At 55.9% G+C, this 24,288-nt stretch overlaps 1 protein-coding gene and 1 pseudogene across 10 annotated transcripts in view; both read left to right on the top strand.

Moving 5' to 3' along the window:
• Nucleotides 1-24,288, top strand: part of MTA1 (metastasis associated 1) — a 52,360-nt gene that overhangs the window by 9,300 nt on the left and 18,772 nt on the right. For 5 of the 9 annotated variants that reach the window (XR_004028062.1, XM_030804294.1, XM_030804293.1 and 2 more), the window contains exons 2-6: nucleotides 10,395-10,462; nucleotides 17,665-17,758; nucleotides 21,502-21,552; nucleotides 22,199-22,325; nucleotides 22,402-22,465. Coding sequence is in view for 8 of the 9 variants with exons in the window: in XM_030804294.1 (XP_030660154.1) it covers nucleotides 10,395-10,462; nucleotides 17,665-17,758; nucleotides 21,502-21,552; nucleotides 22,199-22,325; nucleotides 22,402-22,465 (404 nt within the window). In the remaining variant the exon portion in view is untranslated. Of the gene's footprint in view, nucleotides 1-10,394; nucleotides 10,463-17,664; nucleotides 17,759-20,445; nucleotides 20,531-21,501; nucleotides 21,553-22,198; nucleotides 22,326-22,401; nucleotides 22,466-24,288 lie in introns of all 9 variants that reach the window. The other 4 variants (XM_030804291.1, XM_030804290.1, XM_030804292.1 and 1 more) reach the window with 2 other exon arrangements.
• LOC100590356 lies at nucleotides 15,137-16,156 on the top strand (annotated as a pseudogene). Its single transcript, XR_001113673.2, has one exon. The product of XR_001113673.2 is annotated as a 60S ribosomal protein L6 pseudogene (transcript).

Here is a 24,288-nt window from a genome sequence, read left to right as displayed (position 1 = left end):
TGTTCCTCATTTTCAAAATTGTTTAGCCTGTTCTGGTTACTTGGCTTTCCCTTACAGAGTTTAGAATTGGCTTGTTAATTTCTACAGAAACCAAAAAGAAGTGTTTCTTTCTTTTTTTTTTTTTTTGAGACAGCATCTTGCTCTGTTGCCCAGGCTGGAGTGCAGTGGTGTGATCTTGGCTCAGTGTATGTAACCTCAGTCTCTTGGGCTCAAGTGATCCTCCCCACTTCAGCCTCCCGAGTAGCTAGGACCACAGGCATACGCCACCATGCCCGGCTAGTTTTATTTGTTTTTGTAGAGATGGGGTCTCACTATGTTGCCCACACTAGTCTCAAACCGCTGGCCTCAAGTGATCCTCCTGCCTTGACTCCCAAAACGCTGGGATTACAGGCATGAGCCATTGTGCCCAGCCTCACCTTGCACTTTTATGTGGTAGAAATGGCTTCTTTCCTTTAACTTCATGAGCCAAGTTCTGCTAGCTTCAGATTTTTCTTCTGCAGCCGCCTCACCTCCCTCAGCCTTCATAGAACTGAAGGGAGTTAGGGCCTTGCTCTGGCCAAGGCCCTGGCTTCAGGGAATGCGTCTGATTTCCCATCCTGGCCACTTCAGCTTTTCTCTATCAGTACTAAGGCCGTTTAGCTTTCTTATCATTCTTGTGTTCACTGGAGCAGCACTTTTTTTTTTTTTTTTTTGAGATGAAGTCTCACTCTGTCGCCCAGGCTGGAGTGCAGTGGCAGGATCTCGGCTCACTGCAACCTCCGCCTCCTGGGTTCAAGCGATTCTCCTGCCTCAGCCTCCCAAGTGGCTGGGACTACAGGCACCCACCACCACGCCCGGCTAATTTTTTTTTTTTTTTTTTGAGGCGGAATCTCCCTCTGTCACCCAGGCTGGAGTGCAGTGGCGCGATCTCGGCTCACTGCAAGCTCCGCCTCCCGGGTTCACGCCATTCTTCTGTCTCAGCCTCCCGAGTAGCTGGGACTACAGGCACCTGCCACTATGCCCAGCTAAATTTTTGAATTTTTTTAGTAGAGACGGGGTTTCACCGTGTTAGCCAGGATGGCCTCGATCTCCTGACCTTGTGATCCACCTGCCTCGGCCTCCCAAAGTGCTGGGATTACAGGTGTGAGCCGCTGCGCCCGGCCTTTTTTTTTTTTTGTGACCGAGTCTCGCTCTGTCGTTCAGGCTGGAGTGCAGTGGCGCGATCTCAGCTCACTGCCACCTCCAGCTCTCGGGTTCAAGTGATTCTCCCACCTCAGCCTCCCGAGTAGCTGGGATTACAGGCACACACCACCATGCCCGGCTAATTTTTGTATTTTTAATAGAGATGGGGTTTCACCATGTTGGCCAGGCTGGTCTCAAACTCCTGACCTCAAGTGGTCCACCCGCTTTGGCCTCCCAAAGTGCTGGGAATACAGGCGTGAGCCGCTGCGCCTGACCGACTTTTAATTTCTTTCGGGAACTTTTCTCTGCATTCACAACTGGGCTACCTGCTTGGCGCTGAAGACCAGGCTTTCCATTAGGGTATCTTGGCTTTCGACGGGTCTTCCTGACTAAGCTTAGTCATTTATTTCCAGCTTTTGTTTTAAAGTGAGAGATGTGTGACCCTCCACTCTTCCCTTCACTGGACCACTTAGAGGCTATGGCAGAGTTACTAGTTGGCCCAATTTCAGTATTGTTGTGTCTTGGGGAATAGGGAGGCCCCAGGAGAGGGAGAGAGATGGAGGAATGGCCAGTTCCTGGGGAAGTCGGAGCACACATTTATCAATTAAGTTCTTAGGTGGGGTGTGGCTCAATAATGCCCAGAACAATTGCAATAGTGGCATCGAGGATCAGTGACCACAGATCGCCATCACAGACAGAATCATGGTTAAAAAGTTGGAAATATTGAGAGAATTACCAAAACGTGACAGCAACACGTAGTGAGCACCTGCTGTTGGAAAAATGGCACCGATGGACTTGACTTGATGCAGGTTGCCACAAACCTTCAATTTGTAAGAAACACAATACCTGCAAAGCATCACCAAGCTAAGCATGATGCCCGTATAGATGTTTGGGAAAGAATTGGCATCTAAACCAATCTTGGGTCCTCTCATACAGGGATTGGCAAACTAGCCCACTGCCTGTTTTTGATGACTCATGAGCTAAGAATGGGTTTTACATTTTTTAATTGTTGGGAAAAAAATCAAAGGCAGAAAACTTCATGACACATGAAGATTATATGAAATTCACATTTCAGTGCTCAGAAATAGTGTTACGGGAACACGGCCGCACTAATGAGAGGGATTCCAGTTATTATGTGGCTGCTTTGAACTACCGTGGTGGGGTTGAATATTTGTGATAGGGACAGGAAAAACCTAACTTTTTCCCACTCCTTTTTTTTTTTTTTTTTTTTTTTTGGAGACAGAGTCTCGTTCTGTCGCCCAGGCTGGAGTGCAGTGGCGCAATCTCGGCTCACTGCAAGCTCCACCTCCTGGGTTCACGCCATTCTCCTGCCTCAGCCTCCTGAGTAGCTGGGACTACAGGTGCCTGCCACCACGCCCGGCTAATTTTTTTTTTTTTTTTTTTTTTTTTTGAGACGGAGTCTCGCTCTGTCACCCAGGCTGAAGTGCAGTGGCACGATCTCGGCTCACTGCAAGCTCCGCCTCCCGGGTTCACGCCATTCTCCTGCCTCAGCCTCTCCGAGTAGCTGGGACTACAGGCGCCCGCCACCACGCCCGGCTAATTTTTTGTATTTTTAGTAAAGACGGGGTTTCACTGTGTTAGCCAGGATGGTCTCGATCTCCTGATCTCATGATCCGCCTGCCTCTGCCTCCCAAAGTGCTGGGATTACAGGTGTGAGCCACTGCGTCCGGCTTTTTCCCACTCTCACATGTTCAACACAGAATACTTCACCTCTGGTCCCTGGAATGTGTGTGGGGTTTCTCCCCACCAGCAGCCAGTTGGTTATCCAGTGATTTAACCCAATTTTAACACTGCTTACCTGGAGAGAATATTAGGTTCTGCAGCTGAAGGGCTGAGTCCCACAAGACTGTCCTCACTTCTGCCTCAGCCTCCCAAGTAGCTGGGATTACAGGTGCCCACGACCATGCCCAGTCAATTTTTGTATTTTTAGTAGAGACTGGGTTTCACCATATTGGCCAGGCTGGTCTCAAACTCCTGACCTCAGGTGATCCACCCACCTTGGCCTCCCAAAGTGCTGGGATTATAGGCGTGAGCCACTCCACTCAGCATACAAGCTGGTTATTAACAAGACCAGTAAACTGAAATCTATAGCCAGACTGACAAAGAAACAGAGAGAAGCCACAAGTAACCAACATCAGGAACGACAGATGGGACATCACTACAGATCCTACTGACACGAGAAGTGTGTGGCACAGAAAAGGGCTTAGTTGGACAAATTTACAAGGGTTGTTAAACATATAAAGTGCTAAAAGCCTATAGTTATTCATTCTGTTACTTGTTGGCAGGTAAATATTTTGTGGAAAGTATTTGTTTATTTTTATTTTTACTCTTTGAGATGGAGTCTCTCTCTGTTGCCCAGGCAGGAGTGCAGTGGCACAATCTCGGCTCACTGCAACCTCCGCCTCCTGGGCCCAAGCGATTCTCCTGCCTCAGCCTCCCAAGTAGCTGGGACTAAAGGCATGTACCACCACACCTGGCTGTTTTTTGTATCTTTAGTAGAGATGGGATTTCACCATGTTGGGCAGGCTGGTCTCAAACTCCTGACCTCAAGTGATCCACCCGTCTTGGCCTCCCAAAGTACTGGGATTACCAGGTTTGAGGCACTGCACCCAGCCTGTGGACAGTATTTGAGTCTGTCATGCCTTATGAACCAGTAGTGTCAACAGTGAACTTCATTTGACCTTGTGGACTTGACTGTCATCAGTTCTGTGAATTAAAAAAAGCCTTTTTTTAAAGAGATGGAGTCTTGCTCTATTGTCCAGGCTAGAGAGCAGTGGCAGTCGCGGCCCACTGCAGCCTCGATCTCCTGGGCTCAGGTGTGAGCCCCTGTGCCTGGCCTAAAGCTGAACATCTTGACTTGCTCTCCTGTGCGGTAGCTTGATGACTCGGCAGTGGTGAAGTTCTATTGCTTTATTTTTATTTTTTATTTATTTATTTATCTTTGAGACGGAGTCTCGCTCTGTCACCCAGGCTGGAGTGCAGTGGCACGATCTCAGCTCACTGCAACCTCCACCTCCCGGGTTCAAGCGATTCTCCTGCCTCAGCCTCCCGAGTAGCTGGGACTGCATGCACATGCCACCATGCCCGACTAATTTTGTATTTTTGGTGGAGACGAGGTTTCACCATGTTGGCCAGGCTGGTCTTGAACTCCTGACCTCAAATGATCCGCCTGCCTCGGCCTCCCAAAGTGCTGGGATTACAGGCGTGAGCCACCGTGTCTGGCCTGCTTTTTGAAAAAGCCCCAAAATTGGAAAATTTCAGAATGAGAAGAACCACTGTTGACCGCCATCGTCAGTGCACCGGATGACTTGGGAAACTAGTTTTTGCTGCGTGATGCTCTCTACATTCTTTATGAATTCATCTTAAAGTTACAAGGCACAACCACACTTATTTGCAAAATTTATACTGTGATGAAGTCATTTTGGCAACAGCTCGTGTTGTTTAAATCACAAACTGCTTTGTACAGTTTTCTTATTGTCAAGAGGTAAAATGAGAGGCGAAGTCTCCATTGCCACACAGATTTGCAGTGAGCTTATTTTCTGGGCTCAAACTGGTTACAGCAGAGTGTTTGGGACTTCGATGCAAGTGCAAGGGAAATGTCTACATTTCAAAATCCACTTTGCTGTATGTTAAGGAGCTCCCACCTGACCTTCAGTCGAAAGCGATTGGACTGTGGCATAATCACGTGCTGTAGTATAGGGGCCCCAAGACCACCCTCGGGTTCAGTAATTCACTAGGATTTGTGGAATACAGCAGAGCATTTCTGCCAGGGGTACAGTTCATTACAGCAAAAGGACGCAGACTCAAATCAGCACAGGGAAGCGGCACAGGGGCCGGGCTCAGGAGAGACCAGGGATGGGCTCCGGCGTCTCTCCCAGCAGAGACGTGGGCGGTGCGTGGGTTAGCAGTGGTCTGTGATGACAGGCCTGGCATATTTCCAACCAGGGAAGCTCCCCTGAGCCTTGGTGGCCCAGGCGTTTTTAGAGGTTGGTCAGGTGCACCTGGCTGAGCACCTGTGTGGCTGCCCTCAGTCCCTCCGTCTCGGTCCCTCCAGAGGTCAGGCTGATGCCACAAGGCACCACAGTACGTCACTGTCAGGGTAGCCTGTCTGAGGTGACCTAAGGCCCTGGGTGAGCAGATGCTGTTGACAGGCAGGATGCTCCAAGAGCTCCGAGGTGACCTCCTAGGAGCAGGTCAAGGGTCAGACCTCTCTCTGGAAGGAAGAATGCGGGTGATCCAAGCCTGCTGAGCTGGCCCTTTCCAGGAAAGGGAAAACATACTGGCCAGGCTGTTCACTTAGAGCTACGCACCTGGGGCTGCCAGTGTGCTTGGCAGCAGTTACAGAGGAAATGCACGAACTCACTAGAAGCCAGCACTAATGGATGCACCTTTGTCGTTTATTTTGGTGATAAAGAACATTAAATTTGAACCCAATGAAGCAAAATGTCATCTCCCAAAACAAGTCCTCTCATGAGTGCATCTCTGTTATAGAAAGCTGCACTCAGCTTTTTTTTTTTTTTTTTAGATGGAGTCTTGCTCTGTCACCAGGCTGGAGTACAGTGGCACGATCTCAGCTCACTGCAAGCTCCGCCTCCCAGGTTCAAGCGATTCCCCTGCCTCAGCCTCCCAGGTAGCTGGGGCTACAGGCGCACACCACCACACCTGGCTAATTTTTTGTATTTTAGTAGAGACGGTTTCACCACGTTGGCCAGGATGGTCTCGATCTCCTGACGTGATCTGCCCACCTCCTAAAGTGCTGGGATTACAGGTGTGAGCCACTGTGCCTGGCCCAGTTATCTTAATTTCATCAGTATGAAATGTGTGGAAATTGTTATGTTAGTCCCTATGTAATATCCTTGATGTGGCCTCTTGGCCTGCACAGCCTGGAGTATTTACTGTGCGGACCTTTATAGGAAGCTCACCAACATGTACTTTAACCCTTGACACCTTATCTGTTACCATTTATTTAGATCTTTTGCTGATTTTTCTCACCAGTGTTTTGGACTTTTCAGCATGTAGATTTTTGCACAGATATTTTGATCTTTAAACATCTATAGATCTTTTGTAAAATTTGTATTGTAAGTATTTAATTTTTCTTGGTGCTCCTGTGAATAGTACTTTTACAATTTTGATTTCCGTTTGTTAGTATGTTAGTAGTACATAGAGGACATTTTTTTTTTTTTTTTTTTTTTTGTGACAGAGTTTCACCCTTGTTGCCCAGGCTGGAGTGCAGTGAATGGCGTGATCTCAGCTCACTGCAACCTCTGCCTCCCGGGTTCAAGCGATTCTCGTGCCTCAGCCTCCTGAGTAGCTGGGATTACGGGCATGCACCACCACGCCCAGCTAATTTTTTTTGTATTTTTAGTGGAGATGGGGTAGCTCCATATTGGTCAGGCTGGTCTTGAACTCCCAACCTCAGGTGATCCACCCGCCTCAGCCTCCCAAAGTGCTAGGATTACAGGCGTGAGCCACCATGCCCAGCCCAAAAGAGGACTTATTTTTATATGTTGACCTGTGACCTTGCAAAACTCTTACTCAGCAGTTTCAATAGCTTTTTTGTAGACTCGGGATTTCTGTATAGAAAGTCACGTCATCTGCGTATAGAAAGTTTTATTTCTTCATATCCAGTCTGTGTGCCTTTGATTGATTTTTCTTCCCGTTGTACTGGCTCGGACTCCTCGATGGCCAGCAGTAGTGGTGAGAGTAGGTATACCCTTGCCATATCCCTCATCTCAGCAGAAGCAGCCCTTTTCTCACCACTGAGGATGATGCTAGCTGTCGGTTTTTTGTAAATGTCCTACCAGGCTGAGGAAGTATCCTTTAGTTCCTTGTTTGCTCAGAGTTTAATAGCGTATGTGTTGGATTTTTTCAGATTATACTCTTGCATCTACGGAGATGGTCATAGGGTTTTTCTTACTTATTCTGTGAATATGATGAGCTACACTGGTTTTTGAATTTTTTTAAAAATGTAAGTTATATTTAGAGATGGGGTCTCACTCTGTCACCCAGGCTTGAGTGCAGTGGTACCATCATGGCTCACTGCAGCCCCAGACTCCTGGGCTTAAGCGATCCTTCCGCCTTAGCCCCCAAGCAGCTGGGACTACAGGCACATGCTACCACACCTGCCTAATTAAAAATAAATTTTTTTTTTTAGAGACGGGGTCCTGTGATGTTGCCTAAGCTGGTCTCAAACTCCTGGACTCAAGTGATCCTCCTGATTTCTTGTGTGTCTTTGGTTTTGGTGTCAGGGCAATGGCGTTCTCACTGTCAGCTGGGGAGTGTTCCCTCCTTTTCTGTTTTCTGGAAGAGTTGTGTAGAATTGGTGTTAATGTTCCCTTAAATGTTTGATAGACTTCACCAATGGAGCCATCTGGGCCTAGAGTTTTTGTTGTATTTCCGTAGTATGAATAGGGTTACCTGTTTCTCCTTGAATGAGCTTCGGTGTTTATATCTTTCAAGCAATTGGTTCATTTCATTTACGTTGTCAAATTCTGTGGCATAAAGTCCTCCATAATATTCCTTATACTCCTTCTCGTGTCAGTAGGATCTGTAGTGATGTCCCATCTGTCGTTCCTGATGTTGGTTACTTGTGGCTTCTCTCTTTGTTTCTTTGTCAGTCTGGCTATAGATTTCAGTTTATTGATCTTGTTAATAACCAGCTTGTAGGCTGGGCATGGTGGCTCACGCCTGTAATCCCAGCACTTTGGGAGACTGAGGCAGGTGGATCACCTGAGGTCAGGAGTTTGAGACCAGCCTGGCCAACACGGTGAAACCCAGTCTCTACTAAAAATACAAAAATTGACTGGGCGTGGTGGTGGGCTCCTGTAATCCCAGCTACTCGGAAGGTTGAAGCAGAAGAGCCACTTGAACCCGGGAGGCGGAGGTTGCAGTGAGCTGAGATCGCACCATTGCACTCCAGCCTGGGCAACAAGAGCGAAACTCCATCTCAAACAAGCAAACACTCAGCTTTTGGTTCCTCTGATATTTTCCCCTCTACTATTTTTGTTTCACGTTATTTTTACTCTATCACTTCCTGCCTTCTTGCTTTATTTGTCCGTTTATTAAAGCATAATTTACATTCAGTACAATTCCTTTTACGTGTGCAGTTCCGTGAATTTTGCAAGTCCATAGTCGTGTCGTCGTACCACAGTCATGAGACAGAACAGTTCCCAAATTCCCTGTATGTTCTCTCGTCTTCCACATCTTGGTTTTCCCACGCCAGCAGCTTGTAGGTGGTCCCGCTGCACGCAGCCATTGTGCCCGCCACCTCCCCCGAGAGGGCCTTCCGGTGCTGCAGGCCCCGTGCTGCCAGGGGCTTCACTCCGGGCCCCTGCCGAGGAGTCTTCCACCGAGTGGACGGACCCAGCTTGTCTATCTTTCCTCACTTAAGGGACATTTTTTTACCCCAGTTTTTGGCAAGTTTGATGCATTGTTTTGGATTTATTTATCTGGTTTCTTGGGGTGAAAAGTTAGACCGTTGATTTGAGACCTTTTTTAAAAAAAAGTTTGAGATACCTACATGTGATGAAACCCACCACTTTTGAGTGTGTGATTCAGTGAATTCTAGCGTTTTCACACGTTGCACAAGCATGGCCACATCCTGCATTCAGAACACTCCTGTAGCCCTGACACAGACCCACAGGTCCCCTGTCACTTCTGCAGGCTTTTCTGCAGGGAATGCTCACTGCTGTGCGTGTCCCCCAGGCACCCTGGCTGTGTCCCCTCTGGGCTCTCCATGCGCGTAGCCCGTTGTCCTGTGGAGCTCTATGTGGGCGTAGCCTCATCTGATCAGCTGGTTTGCTCAGGCAGCACGGGGGGCTCAGGAGCCGCATGCACGGGTGTAACTTTGCACATGGGTGACCACACAGGCACGTCCTCACAGGTGTGCACCCACAGATGTGTCCTCACCGGCGTGTGCCCGCAGGTGTGTCCTCACGGGTGTGTCCCCATGGGTGTGTGCCTGCAGGTGTGTCCTCACGGGTGTGTCCCCATGGGCGTGAGCCTGCAGGTGTGTCCCCATGGGCGTGAGCCTGCAGGTGTGTCCCCATGGGCGTGAGCCTGCAGGTGTGTCCCCATGGGCGTGAGCCTGCAGGTGTGTGCCAGCAGCAGGAGGGAGATGCTCTCCAGGCCCCTCCACAGGGTCCTCACAGCACAGGTTTGGCCTCCGTGTGGACAGATGGGCTGGGCTTCTTTGGTGCTGGTCTTGCTGCATTTTGCTGAATCCCAGGCCTGTGCAGGCCTCTGGGCTGATTCCAGCTGAGACAGGCCTCCTGCTCAGTCCTCCCTGCAGAGCTGATGCAGGGTGGGCTGGCGAGGGTGCTCATGGTGCTGGTTCGTGAGGACGTGGCCTCACTGCCTCCCAAGCTGAGCCCCTGTGGCAGCCCCAGGAGGCCTGGAGCATCGGGGTGTCAGCACCACCAGCCTGGACTTCCCTGGGCCTTCCAGGGTAAGCCTCTGGGCTCCGGAAGATTCTGTGGCTCTCTGCGGAGCTGGTGAGAAGGCTGGAGGGCCACATGGTTTCATTGCTGAGGGAAGCGCTGTACTCACCTGATGGCCGGTCTCGGGGCACTCCCTGTGCCTGCTGCCTGTTGCTGTCCCCGAGCTCTGGTGAGGGTGACCCTGTCATTCCTGGAGCAACTCTGCCCCGTGTCTGAGCCTGCCTGGGCCCAGGAAGCCCCAGCTGTGTTCTCTGTGTAGTCGCTGCTGTTGGTTTTGGAGGGAAAGATGGGGGCCGCTGTGGGCAGGGCTGGTGGCTGGTGGTGGCCATGTGGCTCTGGGGGTGTAGCATCCAGGCTGGCTGCTGCCAGTGGGAAGGTGTCCTGGGGCTCCCGGCAGGGTCTGGGCAGTGCTGGAGCTAGGCTTTGCCTAGGAAGCTGCTGCCTGGCCCCCACAGCTTCCCCAAGAAAGGCCTGAGCCCTTGGGGGCGGCTGGCATCTGTGAGGATCTGGGATGGGGGCTGTCTGCTCCTGCTGGGAACAGCCCCTCCAGATGCATCTCCCTGGCCCTGACCCAGCCTGTCAGTCCATTTTAGTTGCAGCCACCCCTCCCTGATGGTGTGGGGCTTTGCTTCCTCTGTTTGTTCCTCGCCTGAGGGAGCAGAGGTGAGGGGATGACACTGCCCGGCCTGAGCCCCAAGTCCCTGGGCAGCGGGAGATGGGACTGGGTCCGGCCTTTGGTGCCACAGGTGGCGCTCTCTCTGTTGCTGTTTGCAGACTACGTCTACTTCGAGAACTCCTCCAGCAACCCATATCTGATCCGGAGGATCGAGGAGCTCAACAAGGTACTGGGGGGCTCTGGTGTTGCTGCAGGGGGGTAGTGGTCGGGGGCTACGCCAGCTCCTGCCCTGTGGGTGGCCCCCTTTCAGGGCTGACCTTGGACTGGCCACTGCGCAGGCCCTTCAGTGACTCCACTGTCACCTGCACCCTGGCTCTTCCTTGGAGATGCTGAGTGAGGGGCCTGGTGGCCTCATGCAGGACCCAGCGCGGCTGCCCTGAGCTGCCTGCCCACTCCACACTTGGTCTGTGGGCACTGGGTCCCCAGAAGATGCCAGTGTCCCCTGGGGAGCCCGAGCAGAATGGCATGATTCTGAAACCAACCAAAGGCTGCAGAAAGCCATACTCGGTGCCCCTGCCCTGCCCGGCTCCTGGCAGCCAGCCCTGCAGGGCTGTGAGCTCCGCCCCCGACCCCTGAGGTGTCTGCGTGGCTGGAAGCACCCTCCCTGGTCACTCAGGCAGCCCTTGCCCCCACCTGGTTCGTGTCTGCCATGAGTCCTTGGCAGGTGCTTGCTATCTGGTCGGGGGACGTGGTTGTGCCCATGCATTGAGCCTGGCAGCACCAGATCCTTCCTGGGGGGTGGTGACACATGGGCCCCTCAGCCCCAGCCACTCCTGGCCTCCACTGCCTCGGCACAGCCTCCATCCCATCAGCTCGGGAGACAGAGCCACAGATGGCCATGGAGGTGCAGGGCGCCCGCACACCCTGGGAGCCTTCTCGCTGTCCTTGGGGGTGGTGGGTGGGTCCCCCAGCCTCCCTTCTCCTCCTCCTAGTTGGAGACTTTCTAAGGGTGTTGAGGGAGGGCAGGTTGTCCCCACCAGTGGACACATGGTTCCAGCAGAGAGTGGGGTGGGGTGCTGGGTGCTTCACAGACCTCTCTGTGCCTGCCTGCAGGGCTCCCGAGCCCCCGATCCCCTGGAGCCAGTGGCCTGATGGCTGCCTTCTCCTAGGAGCCCCGCCCACTCCGCAGGCCTGGGGCACTCGGGCCCTTGGTGTTCCATGCTGGATGCTGCAGGCTCACCTGTGAGAAGCTGCCTTCCTGGACCTCAGGCTTGGTGGCAGCGGTGACGTGGGATTCTTGGGATCAGAGGGGGCAGGATGGGGAAGGTTAGCGCGCCGCCTCTGACGTAGCCATGCTGGACTCTGGGCTTCCCTGGCTGCGCTCGTCGAGGGCCATTCCCCGTGGTATCTGCCACCACCTGGGGCCGAGGAGCATAGGGTGCGACGTCTGCTCCCCCACAGCCTCCTGGGAGGTCTGAGGGCCAGGCCTGTTTGTTGGAGGCACGGGCAATGACCTGGGTGTCCTCTGAGTTTGCCTCACTGCCCCTGCCGGGCAGGGCCTGCCCGCCTGCAGAGCAAGGCCACCTGGACTCTGGGTACTGCTGGAACGGGGCGCCGCTCCTGTGGCTGAGCCTCCTAAGTGCGCGGCAGCACTTTACACATCCTAGCATGTGGACTGTAGGGAAACAGGTGCAGAGGGAGGTTCCTCAGCTGATGCTGAACCATGGCTGGGGGAGGCCTTGTGTCCCTCCTGGTCTGTGTAGTGGAGGGGCGGCCGGCAGACGGCACTGCTGGCCCCACACAGCCAGCTGGCAGGCGGCCTGGGGCGGGAGGCTGCGGTGCCTCCGTGGGCGCCTGGCCAAGTGCCACTGCTGGGAGGTGCCACTGCTGGGAGGTGCCACTGCTGGGAGGTGCCACTGTCAGGAAGGTTCCCTCATGCCGCTTCTGGCTTCCACGTGCAGACAGTAGATTGCAGGCGTGTGCAGGCAGGGGGCTGGCTTCTGGCCCTTGGGCGATGTTCAGTTACACACGTAGCATTGCACATGCTCAGAGGCGTCCCCTTCGTCCTAGGACTCCCTCCTCCTCAGGGCCAGGGCCACATGGCCTGGGTACTTGCCTGTCTCTGGGCGGGACACCAGCCTGTGAGGGGCACGACTGCTCTCGTGGACAGTTCAGGCAGGGCAGTCGAGCCAGACGCTCACCACGTAGAAAAGAACCCGCAGGCCTGCGACAGAGCGCGGCCAGTGCCCTCCACGCCAAGGAGCTCCAGGCGGGGCTTCCAGGCGGGCGCAGCTGGTTGAGTACAGACCTCCCCTCTGTTCCCTGGCCTGAACGCCCCCTCAAATAACAAGAAAGTGGTGCTGGAGCTCTGCACCCACAAGGCAAGGAAGGTGGGAGAGGAGGTGCCACTGGGAGGTATGGGCGCAGCTTGGAAGGCAGCCAGCCGGACTGGGCAACCTGAGAGGCCCTGGCCCTGGCCTGGGTCAGGATGGGGAGAACAGGAACCATGCTGACGTGCGGCTGGCAGTGCAGAAGACCCGTCTGGGGATCAGGCGGACCCGCAGAGCCCTTCCCTGGGCTGGAGCAGTGGACTCCGAGGACCCACATTTGGGGCACTGGGCCCAGGCCAGCACAGTTCGTGCAGGGGCTGGAAGTGGGGATCACCTGGCTCATGGCCTGTCCCCTGGTGGGCCCTGCTGCCCCTCTTGCCTCCTTGGCTTCCGGGACCCTAGCAGCCAGACTTCTAAAGCCCACAGACCCAGCTGCTGGCATTGGGGACCCAGCAGAATGCCCGCTACCCCAGTGCCCATGGGTGCAGCCCGTGCAGCGAGCTGTCCAGCACCTGGGAGGCTCCCAGTGACCAAAAGTCACAAGACGTATGGGGAGGGCTTTTAACATGAAGATCAGTCAGCACATGTAAACACTGAACTCAGAGGCCGGGCGCAGTGGCTCACGCCTGTAATCCTAGCACTTTGGGAGGCCGAGGCGGGTGGATCACAAGGTCAGGGGATTGAGACCATCCTGGCTAATATGGTGAAACTCCGTCTCTACTGAAAATACAAAAAATTAGCCAGGTGTGGTGGCGGGCACCTGTGGTCCCAGCTACTCGGGAGGCTGAGGCAGGAGAAAGGTGTGAACCCGGGAGGCGGAGCTTGCAGTGAGCCAAGATCGCACCACTGCACTCCAACCTGGGCAACAGAGCCAGACTCTGTCTCAAAAAAATAAAAAAGTAAAAAAAAAAAAAAAAAATGGAACGCAGAGGAAGGGCCAGTGCAGGGAACAGAAGGAAACCAAAGCAAAACAAAGCCCACGAATGTTCTCGGAGAAATGGATGGATCCATCCTGGGATGTGGTGAGATGAGAGGAAAGCTCTTGACACTTGGGATAGGGGAAGTAACAAATGCAATGAAAGGATCAGGTGGTAAAGTTGAGGGTACGGCGCAGAAGATGGGGCAAAAACACAAAGAAACTAGGAGAGAAAAAAAATCAGACATCAGTCCATTGGTCCAACGTCCAGTTAATAGCAGAGAAGGAGCGAGCGAAGAAATAAAAAGGGGCCCCTTCAAGGTGTATTTAAAATTTTAGAACACAGGAGAAGAAATGCGTTTAGAGAAAAAGCGGGTCACACACGAAGCACGGGAGTCAAACCCCACTTTGCCTTTCGGCAGCCGCATTCAGGTGTGGAGGCTCCACGCCCAGCCAAGCTCCATCTCCGGAAGGCGGATGAGTGAGGTTTCCTGACTGAGGCCTTGGAGTGCCCTCCTCCACGCCTTTCCACCATGAGGAAGGCAGGTTCCTCCCGCCCAGGAAGACGCGGCCCCTGGTGCAGGCAGCAAGCAAGGTGGACGCCAGCTCAGGGAGGGGCCTCCCAGGTACCGATGTGAGCCTTTTCCCTTTGGGAGCTCTGCTGCCGAGCACTTTAGGGAGGAATCTGTGATGATTCCATGAAAAACTAGGCAAGTGGAGAAAATAAGACGATTGTTAACCTCAGGAAGCAAAGCTGTTCCAAGGAAGAAAAGAAAGAATGGCCTAGCGCGGCCTCACCGCCTTTACCTGTGTGTGCAGGAGCGCCTCAGAACAGACCCCGAGTGTGACAGAATCCACTGTGTGCAGGAACACAACACGACAGAACAGACCCCGAGCGTCACGGAGTCCACACAGTGGTCCTGGAGGGTGGGGTGCATGTGTGGCAATGGGAGGCCTGGCCTGAGGCACCAAGCTGGTGGGAACCTGAATGCGGAAGAGCCTGGCCCCACGGTCCCAGCTGCCCCGGTGGGTGGCTGTGGTCATGTGTTCTTGCAGTGTTCATGGCTCGCTATGACACTGGATGGTCTGTGTGTGTCACTGTGATAAGATGTGGATGTCACCCCACTGTGGTGGAGCTTGTCAGGGACACAGGAGCCAACAGAGCGAGAACCCGGCGGCCAGAGTAGGGACAGCTCGACCTGCAGGAGGGGTCAGGCCACGTTGGATCATGACTTGAAGCAGAGCGTGGGGTCCCTGGGTTCATACCACCATAGTGAGCAGATACAGATCCGAAGGGGAGAGGAGCTGCACGTCCCAAACAGAGGAATTCCACCCTCGAGAACGCGCGGCTTCCGGCAGGCTGTGCAGAGCAACTGAGCACTTTTTTCTTTATTCTTTCTTTTTTGTTGTTTTTTTGAAACAAGGTCTTGCTCTTTTGCTCAGACCAGAGTGCAGTGGCTCGATCTCAACTCATTGCAGCCTTGACCTCCGGGGCCCAGGCGATCCTCTCACCTCAGCCTCCCGAGTAGCTGGGACTACAGGTGCACACCACTGCATCTGGTTAATTTTTAAAAAGCATTTTATAGAGATGAGCTTTCACCGTGTTGCCCAGGCTGGTCTCGAACTCCTGGGAGTGAGCCACTGCCCCCAGCCCATTTATAACATTAAACCAAATTATCTTTAAGAAAAGTGGCCAGGCCTTTCCCATCTTGCAAGATGGCGGGTGAAAAAGTTGAGAAGCCAGATACTAAAGAGAAGAAACCCAAAGCCAAGAAGGCTGATGCTGGTGGCAAGGTGAAAAAGGGTAACCTCAAGGCTAAAAAGCCCAAGAAGGGGAAGCCCCATTGCAGCCGCAACCCTGTCCTTGTCAGAGGAATTGACAGGTATTCCCGATCTGCCATGTATTCCAGAAAGGCCATGTACAAGAGGAAGTACTCAGCCGCTAAATCCAAGGTTGAAAAGAAAATGGAGGAGAAGGTTCTTGCAACTGTTACAAAACCAGTTGGTGGTGACAAGAACGGTGGTACCCAGGTGGTTAAACTTCACAAAATGCCTAGATATTATCCTACTGAAGATGTGCCTGGAAAGCTGTTGAGCCACGGCAACAAACCCTTCAGTCAGCAGGTGAGAAAACTGCGAGCCAGCACCACCCCCAGGACCATTCTCATCATCCTCACTGGACGCCACAGGGGCAAGAGGGTGGTTTTCCTGAAGCAGCTGGCTAGTGGCTTGTTACTTGTAACTGGACCTCTGGTCCTCAATCGAGTTCCTCTACAAAGAACACACCAGAAATTTGTCATTGCCGCCTCAACCAAAATCGGTATCAGCAATGTAAAAATCCCAAAACATCTTACTGATGCTTACTTCAAGAAGAAGCTGCGGAAGCCCAGACACCAGGAAAGTGAGATCTTCGACACAGAAAAAGAGAAATACGAGATTACGGAGCAGCGCAAGATTGATCAGAAAGCTGTGGACTCACAAATTTTACCAAAAATCAAAGCTATTCCTCAGCTCCAGGGCTACCTGCGATCTGTGTTTGCCCTGACAAATGGAACTTATCCTCACAAATTGGTGTTCTAAATATCTTAAGAACCTAATTAAATAGCTGACTACAAAAAAAAAAAAAGTGGCCAGGCGCCATGGCTTACTCCTGTAATCCTAGCACTCTGGGAGGCCAAGGCGGGCAGATTGCTTGAGTCCAGGAGTTCAAGATTAGCCTCAGCAACGTGGCGAAACCCTGTCTCTACAAAAAATTTAAAAATTAGCCAGGTTGTCTGGGCGTGGTGGCTCACACTTGTAATCCCAGCACTCTGGGAGGCTGAGGTGTGCGGATCACAAGGTCAGGAGATCGAGACCATCCTGGCCAACATGGTAAAACCCCGTCTCTACTAAAGATACAAAAATTAGCTGGGCGTGGTGGCGGGCGCCTGTAGTCCCAGCTACTCGGGAGGCTGAGGCAGGAGAATGGCGTGAACCCGGGAGGTGGAGCTTGCAGTGAGCCGAGATCACACCACTGCACTCCAGCCTGGGTGACAGTGCGAGACTCCGTCTCAAAAAAAAATAAAAAAAAAAGCCAGGCATGGTGTAATTGGACTGTGGTCCCAGGAGATGGAGGCTGCAGTGACCTGAGATCACACTGCTGCACTCTAGTCTGGGCAACAGAGACCGACCCTATCTCAAGAAATTAAAAAGTTAGGTGAGGCCAGGTGCTGTTACACCTGTAATCCCAGCACTTTGTGGGGCGGAGGCAGGCAGATTGCTTGAGGTCGGGGGTTCCAGACCAGCCTGGCCAACATGGCAAAACCCTGTCTCTACTAAAAATACAAAAATTAGCTGGGCGTGGTGGCTCACGGTTGTAATCTCAGCTACTCGGGAAGCTGAGGCAGGAGAATCACTTGAACCCAGGAGGCAGAGGTTGCAGTGAGCCAAGATCACAGCATTGCACTCCAGCCTGGGCGACAGAGTGAGACCCCATCTTAAACAAACAAACAAAAAGTTATAAATGGTATTCCATTAGGCACTTGCACCGTGATTAGAATTACAGCACAATTCTTGCAGTAGCAAAGATGTTATAAAAACTCGTTCAAAAAGCATACGTGCTTCTGTGGTGGTGTTTTACAGCAGTCTTGACACGGAGACATTTGTCAGCCAGGCCAGGTGGGAGCACCCGTGGCTGCTCCAGGAGGGTGATGGGAGGGCTGGTCCCATGCGGGGGGGTCCATGCTGCGTCCTCCGCTAGGGCTGTGGCTGCTGTGCAGCTCACCCCAGAGGGGCTGGGATAGCTGGGCGTGGGCTCCCAGGAGCTGACTTAGGTCCTACCCAGTGTGGCGGGGCCTTTTCCTCCCTGGGACCCTGGTGTTCTCAGGTGGTACACTGGGGTCTGGAAGGGAGGGAGATGGAGACACATGTCGAGGTTGGGTATACATGCCCACCTTCTCCCCTGGGATAGACGCCGTGGGCATCCAGAGCTGCAGGATTTGCTTCTCCCCCGGGATAGACGCTGTGGGCGTCCAGAGCTGCAGGATTTGCTCCATTTGTGAAGTGCCCTCCTGGAGTCCCGAGGGGTAGTGTGGTTACACCTGCAGTCCCCAGACGGCAGGGGCTGGCCTTGGAGCCCCTCCTGGGAGCTGTGCAGCCCGGGTTTGGTCGCGTTTCTCAGACGCCCCTGCCTTGCTGTTACAGACAGCCAATGGGAACGTGGAGGCCAAAGTGGTGTGCTTCTACCGGAGGCGGGACATCTCCAGCACCCTCATCGCCCTGGCCGACAAGCACGCAAGTGAGTCCGGCCTTCCCTGGGGTGCCGCCTGGCGGGAGGGTCGGTCGGCTGGGGGGGCTGGCGGGCTTCTTCCCTAGGGCCCATCCTTGGCGTGCTGGCCTCGTGGGGCCACCCTCTGCCCACCTGGCTCTGGCCTCTTTTTCTCCCTTCCACAGTGGGCGGGGGTGTCCTGGCTCCGTTTCCTCGAGGGCTGGGTTAATGAAGTCCTTGCAGGCCCCCCGGAGTGGTCTGTTTCTCACTGGCATCCTCTGTGAGCTTGTCATGCGGTGTGGCTGGGTGTGGGCATCATTGATCGAGGCTTCTTTTTCCCTTTTATGACGACTTCTGGAGACTTTTCAGGCTGGTGGGACCCTGCTGCCCGCACCTGCCAACGTCTCTCTCTTTTTAATTTTGCGAAGAGGCTTCTGTTGGCATTCCGAGTAGTGTTTTCAGGAAAGCAGTCCTCTCCTTATTCTTTACGATTCAAACCCAAGTTTAGTAACTTGGCTGGGAGGGGCTGCTGTGGCCAGTACAGTGTGTGGGAGGAAGCCACTGGCTGCATGGGAATGCCCTCAGCCTTGGGGGCCCAGCTTCTCCCCCGGGAACAGGTGCTCACAGGTGGTGGGGTCTCCTGCGCTGGGGGACGTCGACTTCAGAGCCAGGAGCCAGAGGCACCCCCACGCCCTCCACACGCTACTGACACGGGGCCTGCTGGGCTGGGCCCCACCTGCACCAGACACAGTGTGGTGTGGGCCCACTGAGGCCCTTCATGTGTCGGTGGGGGCAGGCGTGAGGGGCGTTTTTGGTGGGATCTGAGCCCAGGCTGAGGCTGTGGTCTGTAGGGTGACATTTTCTGGGTCTGTAGGTGAGGCATGTGACTGCCCGGGTACCCGTGTCGCTGGGGTGGGCCAAGGTCCCACCTGTAGCCTCCCACGACCCCTAATGGGGTAAGGTCCAAGGACTGTGGATTGGCGGTGGGTCAGGTGGGAGGACCCTGGCATCTTCTGCCCCCGTCCCAGCGCTGTGGGTGAGGGGCAACCTCCCCCTGCCCTGGGAGGGGCTTAGGGACAGGACAGACCATCCTGCCACCGATGCCTTGTTCCTGAGCCTTTGCTGGGAGTCGGCCAGGGCAGGCGCGTGTGGAAGGAAGGTGTCCCTTAACCCCACTGCCTTGCCCACCGGACAGCTGGGACCTTTCCTCAGCACCCAGTGGATGCGGATGTGAGCTGCCCTGGGTCAGTGCAGCTGGGCTGGGCCCCCGAGCCTGGGTCCACTCTGGACACTGGGCTGAGGGGCCTATGGCTGGCCCAAAGGGAGCTGCCAGTTGACCATGGGCTTTCTCTGGCTTTGTGAGGAACTGGAACCTCCTAGCTGCTCAGAGGAGGGGAGCCTTCAAGGTGGGGCATGGTGATCCTTGACCTCTGACCCCAAAGCCTGTGTTCTCCACTGCTGCACTCGGCAGCTCCAGGCACCAAGGAGGAGAGCTGGGGATGTTGAAGGTCCACAGGCTACACGTTCTGGAGGGGCGTTTGGTGCGGCCCTTGGCCCTGCAGGTGCTGGGTGCCAGCCAGCAGCACAGCTAGCGGTTCTTGGTGTCGGAGGCTGGCCTATGTCGACTCTGCAGGGCTGGCCCGCTGGAGAAGCAGTGCCCAGGCTGAGCGGCCGCAATGTGGCCCTGCCAGTCTGTGTGGCCTGGGGAGTCAGGCGTCACCGTTGAGTTGGGCGTGTTTATGGCTGGCCCAGGGTGGATCCTGTCTCTGTCCACTGGCACCTGGGGGCACAGTGTCCCTGCTCCAGAGAGGCTGTATCAGTGGTTTTTGAGGGTACTGTGGCCCCTTGGCTGAGGTTCTGCTCTCAGACGCCCCAGAGGATGGCCTTTTGCTGGAAGAGCCCCAGAAGGGGACTCCAGACAAAGCGTGATTGGAGGTATCAGAGGGCAGGTTTTCCAGAAGGGCCTCGTTGGGGCTGATGGGACTGAGCAGAGAGCAGTGTCCCAGCTCGAGCACTGGCCCCCCAGGTACACAGCACAGCCCCTTTGGACAGGGCTCCCTGGAAAGCTGCGTGGCGGCCCCTCTGCAGGGCGTTCCTGTGAACTGAGAGCCCAGCTGCAGGGAGCAGGCGTCATGGGTGATGGGTCTGCCACTGGTCCAGGGGCTCGGAGCGCGGCCCCACTCTTGCCTGGCGGCTGGGCCTTGCGGTGATCCTGCAGGGCCCACACCCCCCAGGGCTGTGTCCATCTGTGCGTTTCTCCTGCTCCTCTGTGAGCTCATGGCAGCCAGGGTGAGGCCCCCAGGTGATCCCAGGGACAGGTGTGAGGACACTCTGGGAGGCCGCTGGCTCTCCCACGTCACTGCCTCCACCCAGCCCCTGCTGGGGCGTCCAGCCCACAGTGCAGGCCTCAGGGTGGAGGGTAGACACCCGCCAGGCTGCACTGTGGCCCTTGCGGCAGAGAAGCCCTCCCCCTGGCAGGGCCTGTGAGCACGAAGCCTTTCTCACGACAGAATGACAAGGAGAGGGGAACGCCCCTCCTCAGAGCCCCCCAGAGCAGGGTGTGGGGGCCCTGGAGACCACAGCCAAGAGTGGGAGTGAGGGCACAGCCTGGTCTCATGCTCGGGTGTATCCAGGGTCTGAGGGAGGGTTCAGAGTGTGAGGGGTGCAGCGTACACTAGCCAGCCCCACCTCCTGCCTGGGTGTTTCTGCCTGTTGAGGGTCTCCTGAGGAGCTGTAGGTCCACCTCGCCCACATCTCCGACAGGCTGCAGCACGGAGCCCTGTTCTGCTGACCGGGACACTGGTGAGATGGGAGTCTCGGAGCCGCTGTGGGCCTTCTGTCCAGGCTGGGTCGGTGCTCTGATGGGGCCTGGCATAGGGCGGGTGTGAACAAAAGCCAGCCTCTGGTCTGGGGCTGTTGTGTGGGCCTCTGGGTCCTGGTGATGTCTGAGTTCAGGGTGCAGTTTGCTCGTGGGTCCCCAGAAGTGGGAGCGAGTAAGATGTGTTGGCCTGGGATGCTGGGACTGGGGCTGTCCTGCTCGGCCCTGCCCTGTTCTATGGACCGGGAGGAGGTGAGGCTTAGCCGGCAGACACCCCAGGCTTCTGAGGCCCAGATAGGGCCCCCCAGAACAGGTCCAGCATGGCTGCTCCCAGCCTCAGTCTTAGCTGTTGGCGCCTGGGAGTGCCCAGAGGAGCCAGGACTTCCTGCAGGCACCACAAGGGGGCCTCAGAGAGCGAGCAGCCCGACTGGCCATGGTCCCGTCTGGGGACCTTGGGCTCAGAGAGCTGGCAGGGCGCTGAGCGGGATGAGTGGCCCACTGGCGGCCGGTGCTGGGCGTGCAAGGGGCGGTGGGGAGCACCACTGCACACCCCCATTTTGGGTGTTATAAGAACCCTACTTGGGTTCCTAGCACAGGGCAGGAATCCCCATGCTGCTGGCCCGTGCCCGGCCCCGGCCTCGTCTGGACAGCCGGTTCTGGGAAGCCCCAGTGGAGTGGGGGCAGGGGTGGGCACTGGACAGGGGCCCTCCACAGCCAGGCTTGTCTGGGCTCTTCCCAAAGAGGCTTGGCACTGGGTGGGTGGGCAGCCAAAGTGGGGGGACGTTGAGGCCCAGACGACCTTCAACCGGGTGATCTTCACGCCCCACTGGGAGGCCGGTGGCCCCCATTCTGCCCTGCCCCCTGGCGGCACAGCCCTCGGTCCGGGCCCTGGGCAGGGAGCAGGCTGCCGCCCTGCGCTGACCATGCTGCCGGGTGCTGTCTGTCTGTTATATAGCCCTGTCAGTCTGCTATAAGGCCGGACCGGGGGCGGACAACGGCGAGGAAGGTAAGAGCCGGCCTCCGCAAGGAGGGCGTCCTCCTGTCTGTGTCCCTGGGCTGGGGGCGGCAGCGCCGCTGAGGGACAGAGTTTGGGCAGGCCGCCTGCATGCCTGTGCCCTGCGCCCGGCCGGCCTGGCTGAGGAGGGGCCCTCCCTTGCGTCCGGCCCACAGCCCAGCCTTGGTGCGGCCCCGGCCTGAGGGTGACCTGCTGGTGTGGGAGGTCTGTGGTGGGCTGTATGGGACTGTCTGGCCACGAGATGGGGACAGACAGAGGGCGGCTGCCCCTCGCCCTCCTGGCCTGGGCACTTGGTAGCCGCCGGCTCCCCTGCTCCTCTTGCTCTTGCCTGCTGCTTCTGGGGCTGGCCCGGACCTTGTTCTGCCTCCTCCTTCCATCTTCATGCCCTGGGGAATCTGGGCCTTTAGGGTGCCTGGACTTAAAGGGCACGTGGGCACCAGGGTGTCTGCAGGGGTACCTGCCAAGGAGCCGCTGGGCCGCCATAGGGTGGGGCAGCGGGACAGTGTCTGGCAGCAGGAGGAGGCGCGCCTCCCAGGACTGGGCCTCCTGCGTGCTGGCGCCAGGTGGGGCCGGTGGGGTGGGCCTTGGTCTGGCAGTGCGCGTCTGCCGCGGTGCTGACGGGCTCCTTGTCCTTCAGGGGAAATAGAAGAGGAGATGGAGAATCCGGAAATGGTGGACCTGCCTGAGAAACTAAAGCACCAGCTGCGGCATCGGGAGCTGTTCCTCTCCCGGCAGCTAGAGTCCCTGCCCGCCACGCACATCAGGTAGCCCCCAGCAGCTCCCGCCCTGGGCCCCTCGGGCTGCCCTCGCCTTTCCAGCCTGCCCGTCCTTCTCTTCCAGGGGCAAGTGCAGCGTCACCCTGCTCAACGAGACCGAGTCGCTCAAGTCCTACCTGGAGCGGGAGGTGAGGCCCAGCCCGGCCTGGTCTGCTGCAGCCAGTCCCGGGCCACTGTTTCCTCCACCCATGACCTCTGCTGGCCTCCCTCTAGGCCCAGGCTGTTCTGGGGGGAAGCAGGGATTGCGTCCTGACAGTCACTTCCAGGTGTCCTGGTGTGTGGCCGCCCCCACCCTATGCGTCCAGAGTTGTGGGCCAGGAGCTTGGAGCTCTTTCCTCTTGCCGCTGCCACCCAGACAACCAGCGAGGGGAGGTCCCCCTGGGGAGGGTGTGGCTGAGGCAGGTGGGGGCAGGTGGGGGCAGGTGCCACCTGGGTCTTCGCAGCAGTCTTGGCTGGTCTCTCCTGGGCGGTGGGCAGAAGCCTGGTAGGCCCACCTTGGGGGTCACTGTGATTATATGGTGTTACCAGGTGATTCTTATCTGGGGGTCGCCTGTGATTATATGGTGTTAACCTGCCATATAGCATCCCCCAAGGTGTGACAACCAAAAAATGTCTCCAGACGATGCCATACATCCCTGGGGAGCAGTGTCGCCTGACAGAGAGCGGTGGCACTGAGGCTGCCGTGAGATGCAGCGAACGGGAGAGTTGGGTTTTCTGAGGCCACGTGGGGGCAAAAGCGTCTGGAGCATGTTGGTTCCCTGGAGTGCCTGTCACAGTTGCAGGGGACACCTGCCAAGGGGCAGGCGCATCTCCAGGCCTAGGGCTTGGCCTCCCACAGGCTCTGCTGCCACCTGGCTGGAGTCTTGTGACCTGAACACCCCCAGGGTGTCCAGCCAGCTCAGATGCAGGTTGCTGGATACGGCCCCCGCCCTGCCCATCCTAGGGGGGCTCATCTCTCTGTCGTGGCCATCGGTGCTCTGGCATGGGCTCTGAAGGATCCAGGATGGCCACGGTGTGTCCCAAGCTCAGCCCTGCACTACCCCTGTGGCCCCGGTCCCCATTCCCACCACACAGCCTGGAAACAGGCCTGAAGGGCGACAGTGGCTCAGCTAGGGCTGTGCTCGTGCCCCAGGCCTTAGCTCAGAGTCATGAGCAGGTAGAGAAGAGCAGGCAGGGCTCGGCCTGGGGTCGTAACACATGCCTGGAGCATGGGCAGGGCTCAAACCCTCTCAGGCTGCCAGACCAGCTTCCCAGAAGGCTGAGCCACAACCTGCTGGGTGGGAGCAGAGGCTGTGGGGGTGGCTGTGAACGCTTCCACTCAAGAGTGAGGAGTGCTCTTATTGACGGAGCCACACAGAGAGGGTGAGACTGCGGAAACGTATCTGTGGACACAGAAAATGTTTGTTAGCAAAAAAGGCCCGTGAAGAAGCAGCAGGTGCAGTGACAAGCCTGTCTGCACTGTGTCCGCCCAGAAACAGCTGGGTCCATGCTCACCGGGGACAAAACAGGCTGCTCAGGCACCCCAAAACCCTCCTGCTGCACAATGCAGCCTTTCCCCACTTTTTCTTTTCTTTTTTTTTTTTTTTTGAGACAGTTTCGCTCTTGTCGCCCAGGCTGGAGTGCAGTGGAGTGATCTCGGCTCACTGCAACCTCCGCCTCCCGGGTTCAAGTGATTCTCCTGCCTCAGCCTCCCGAGTAGCTGGGATTACAGACGTGTGTCACCATGTCTGGCTAATTTTTTGTATTTTTAGTAGAAATGGGGTTTCACCATGTTAGCCGGGCTGGTCTCAAACTCCTGACCTCAGGTGATCATCCCGCCTTGGCCTCCCAAAGTGCTGGGATTACAGGCATGAGCCACTGCGCCCGGCCACTTCCCTCTTCTTTCTTGCCTGGGGTTTCTGAACAGCCCCAATATGGGGATTTAATGTAACAGCCTCAGGGTGAGTACACT

The sequence above is a fragment of the Nomascus leucogenys genome, chromosome 22a (genome assembly GCF_006542625.1).
Source record: "Nomascus leucogenys isolate Asia chromosome 22a, Asia_NLE_v1, whole genome shotgun sequence".
Lineage (NCBI taxonomy): Eukaryota > Metazoa > Chordata > Mammalia > Primates > Hylobatidae > Nomascus > Nomascus leucogenys.
The sequence above is the reverse complement of the archived record's forward strand: the minus strand, read 5'-3'. Positions and strand labels throughout refer to the sequence as shown.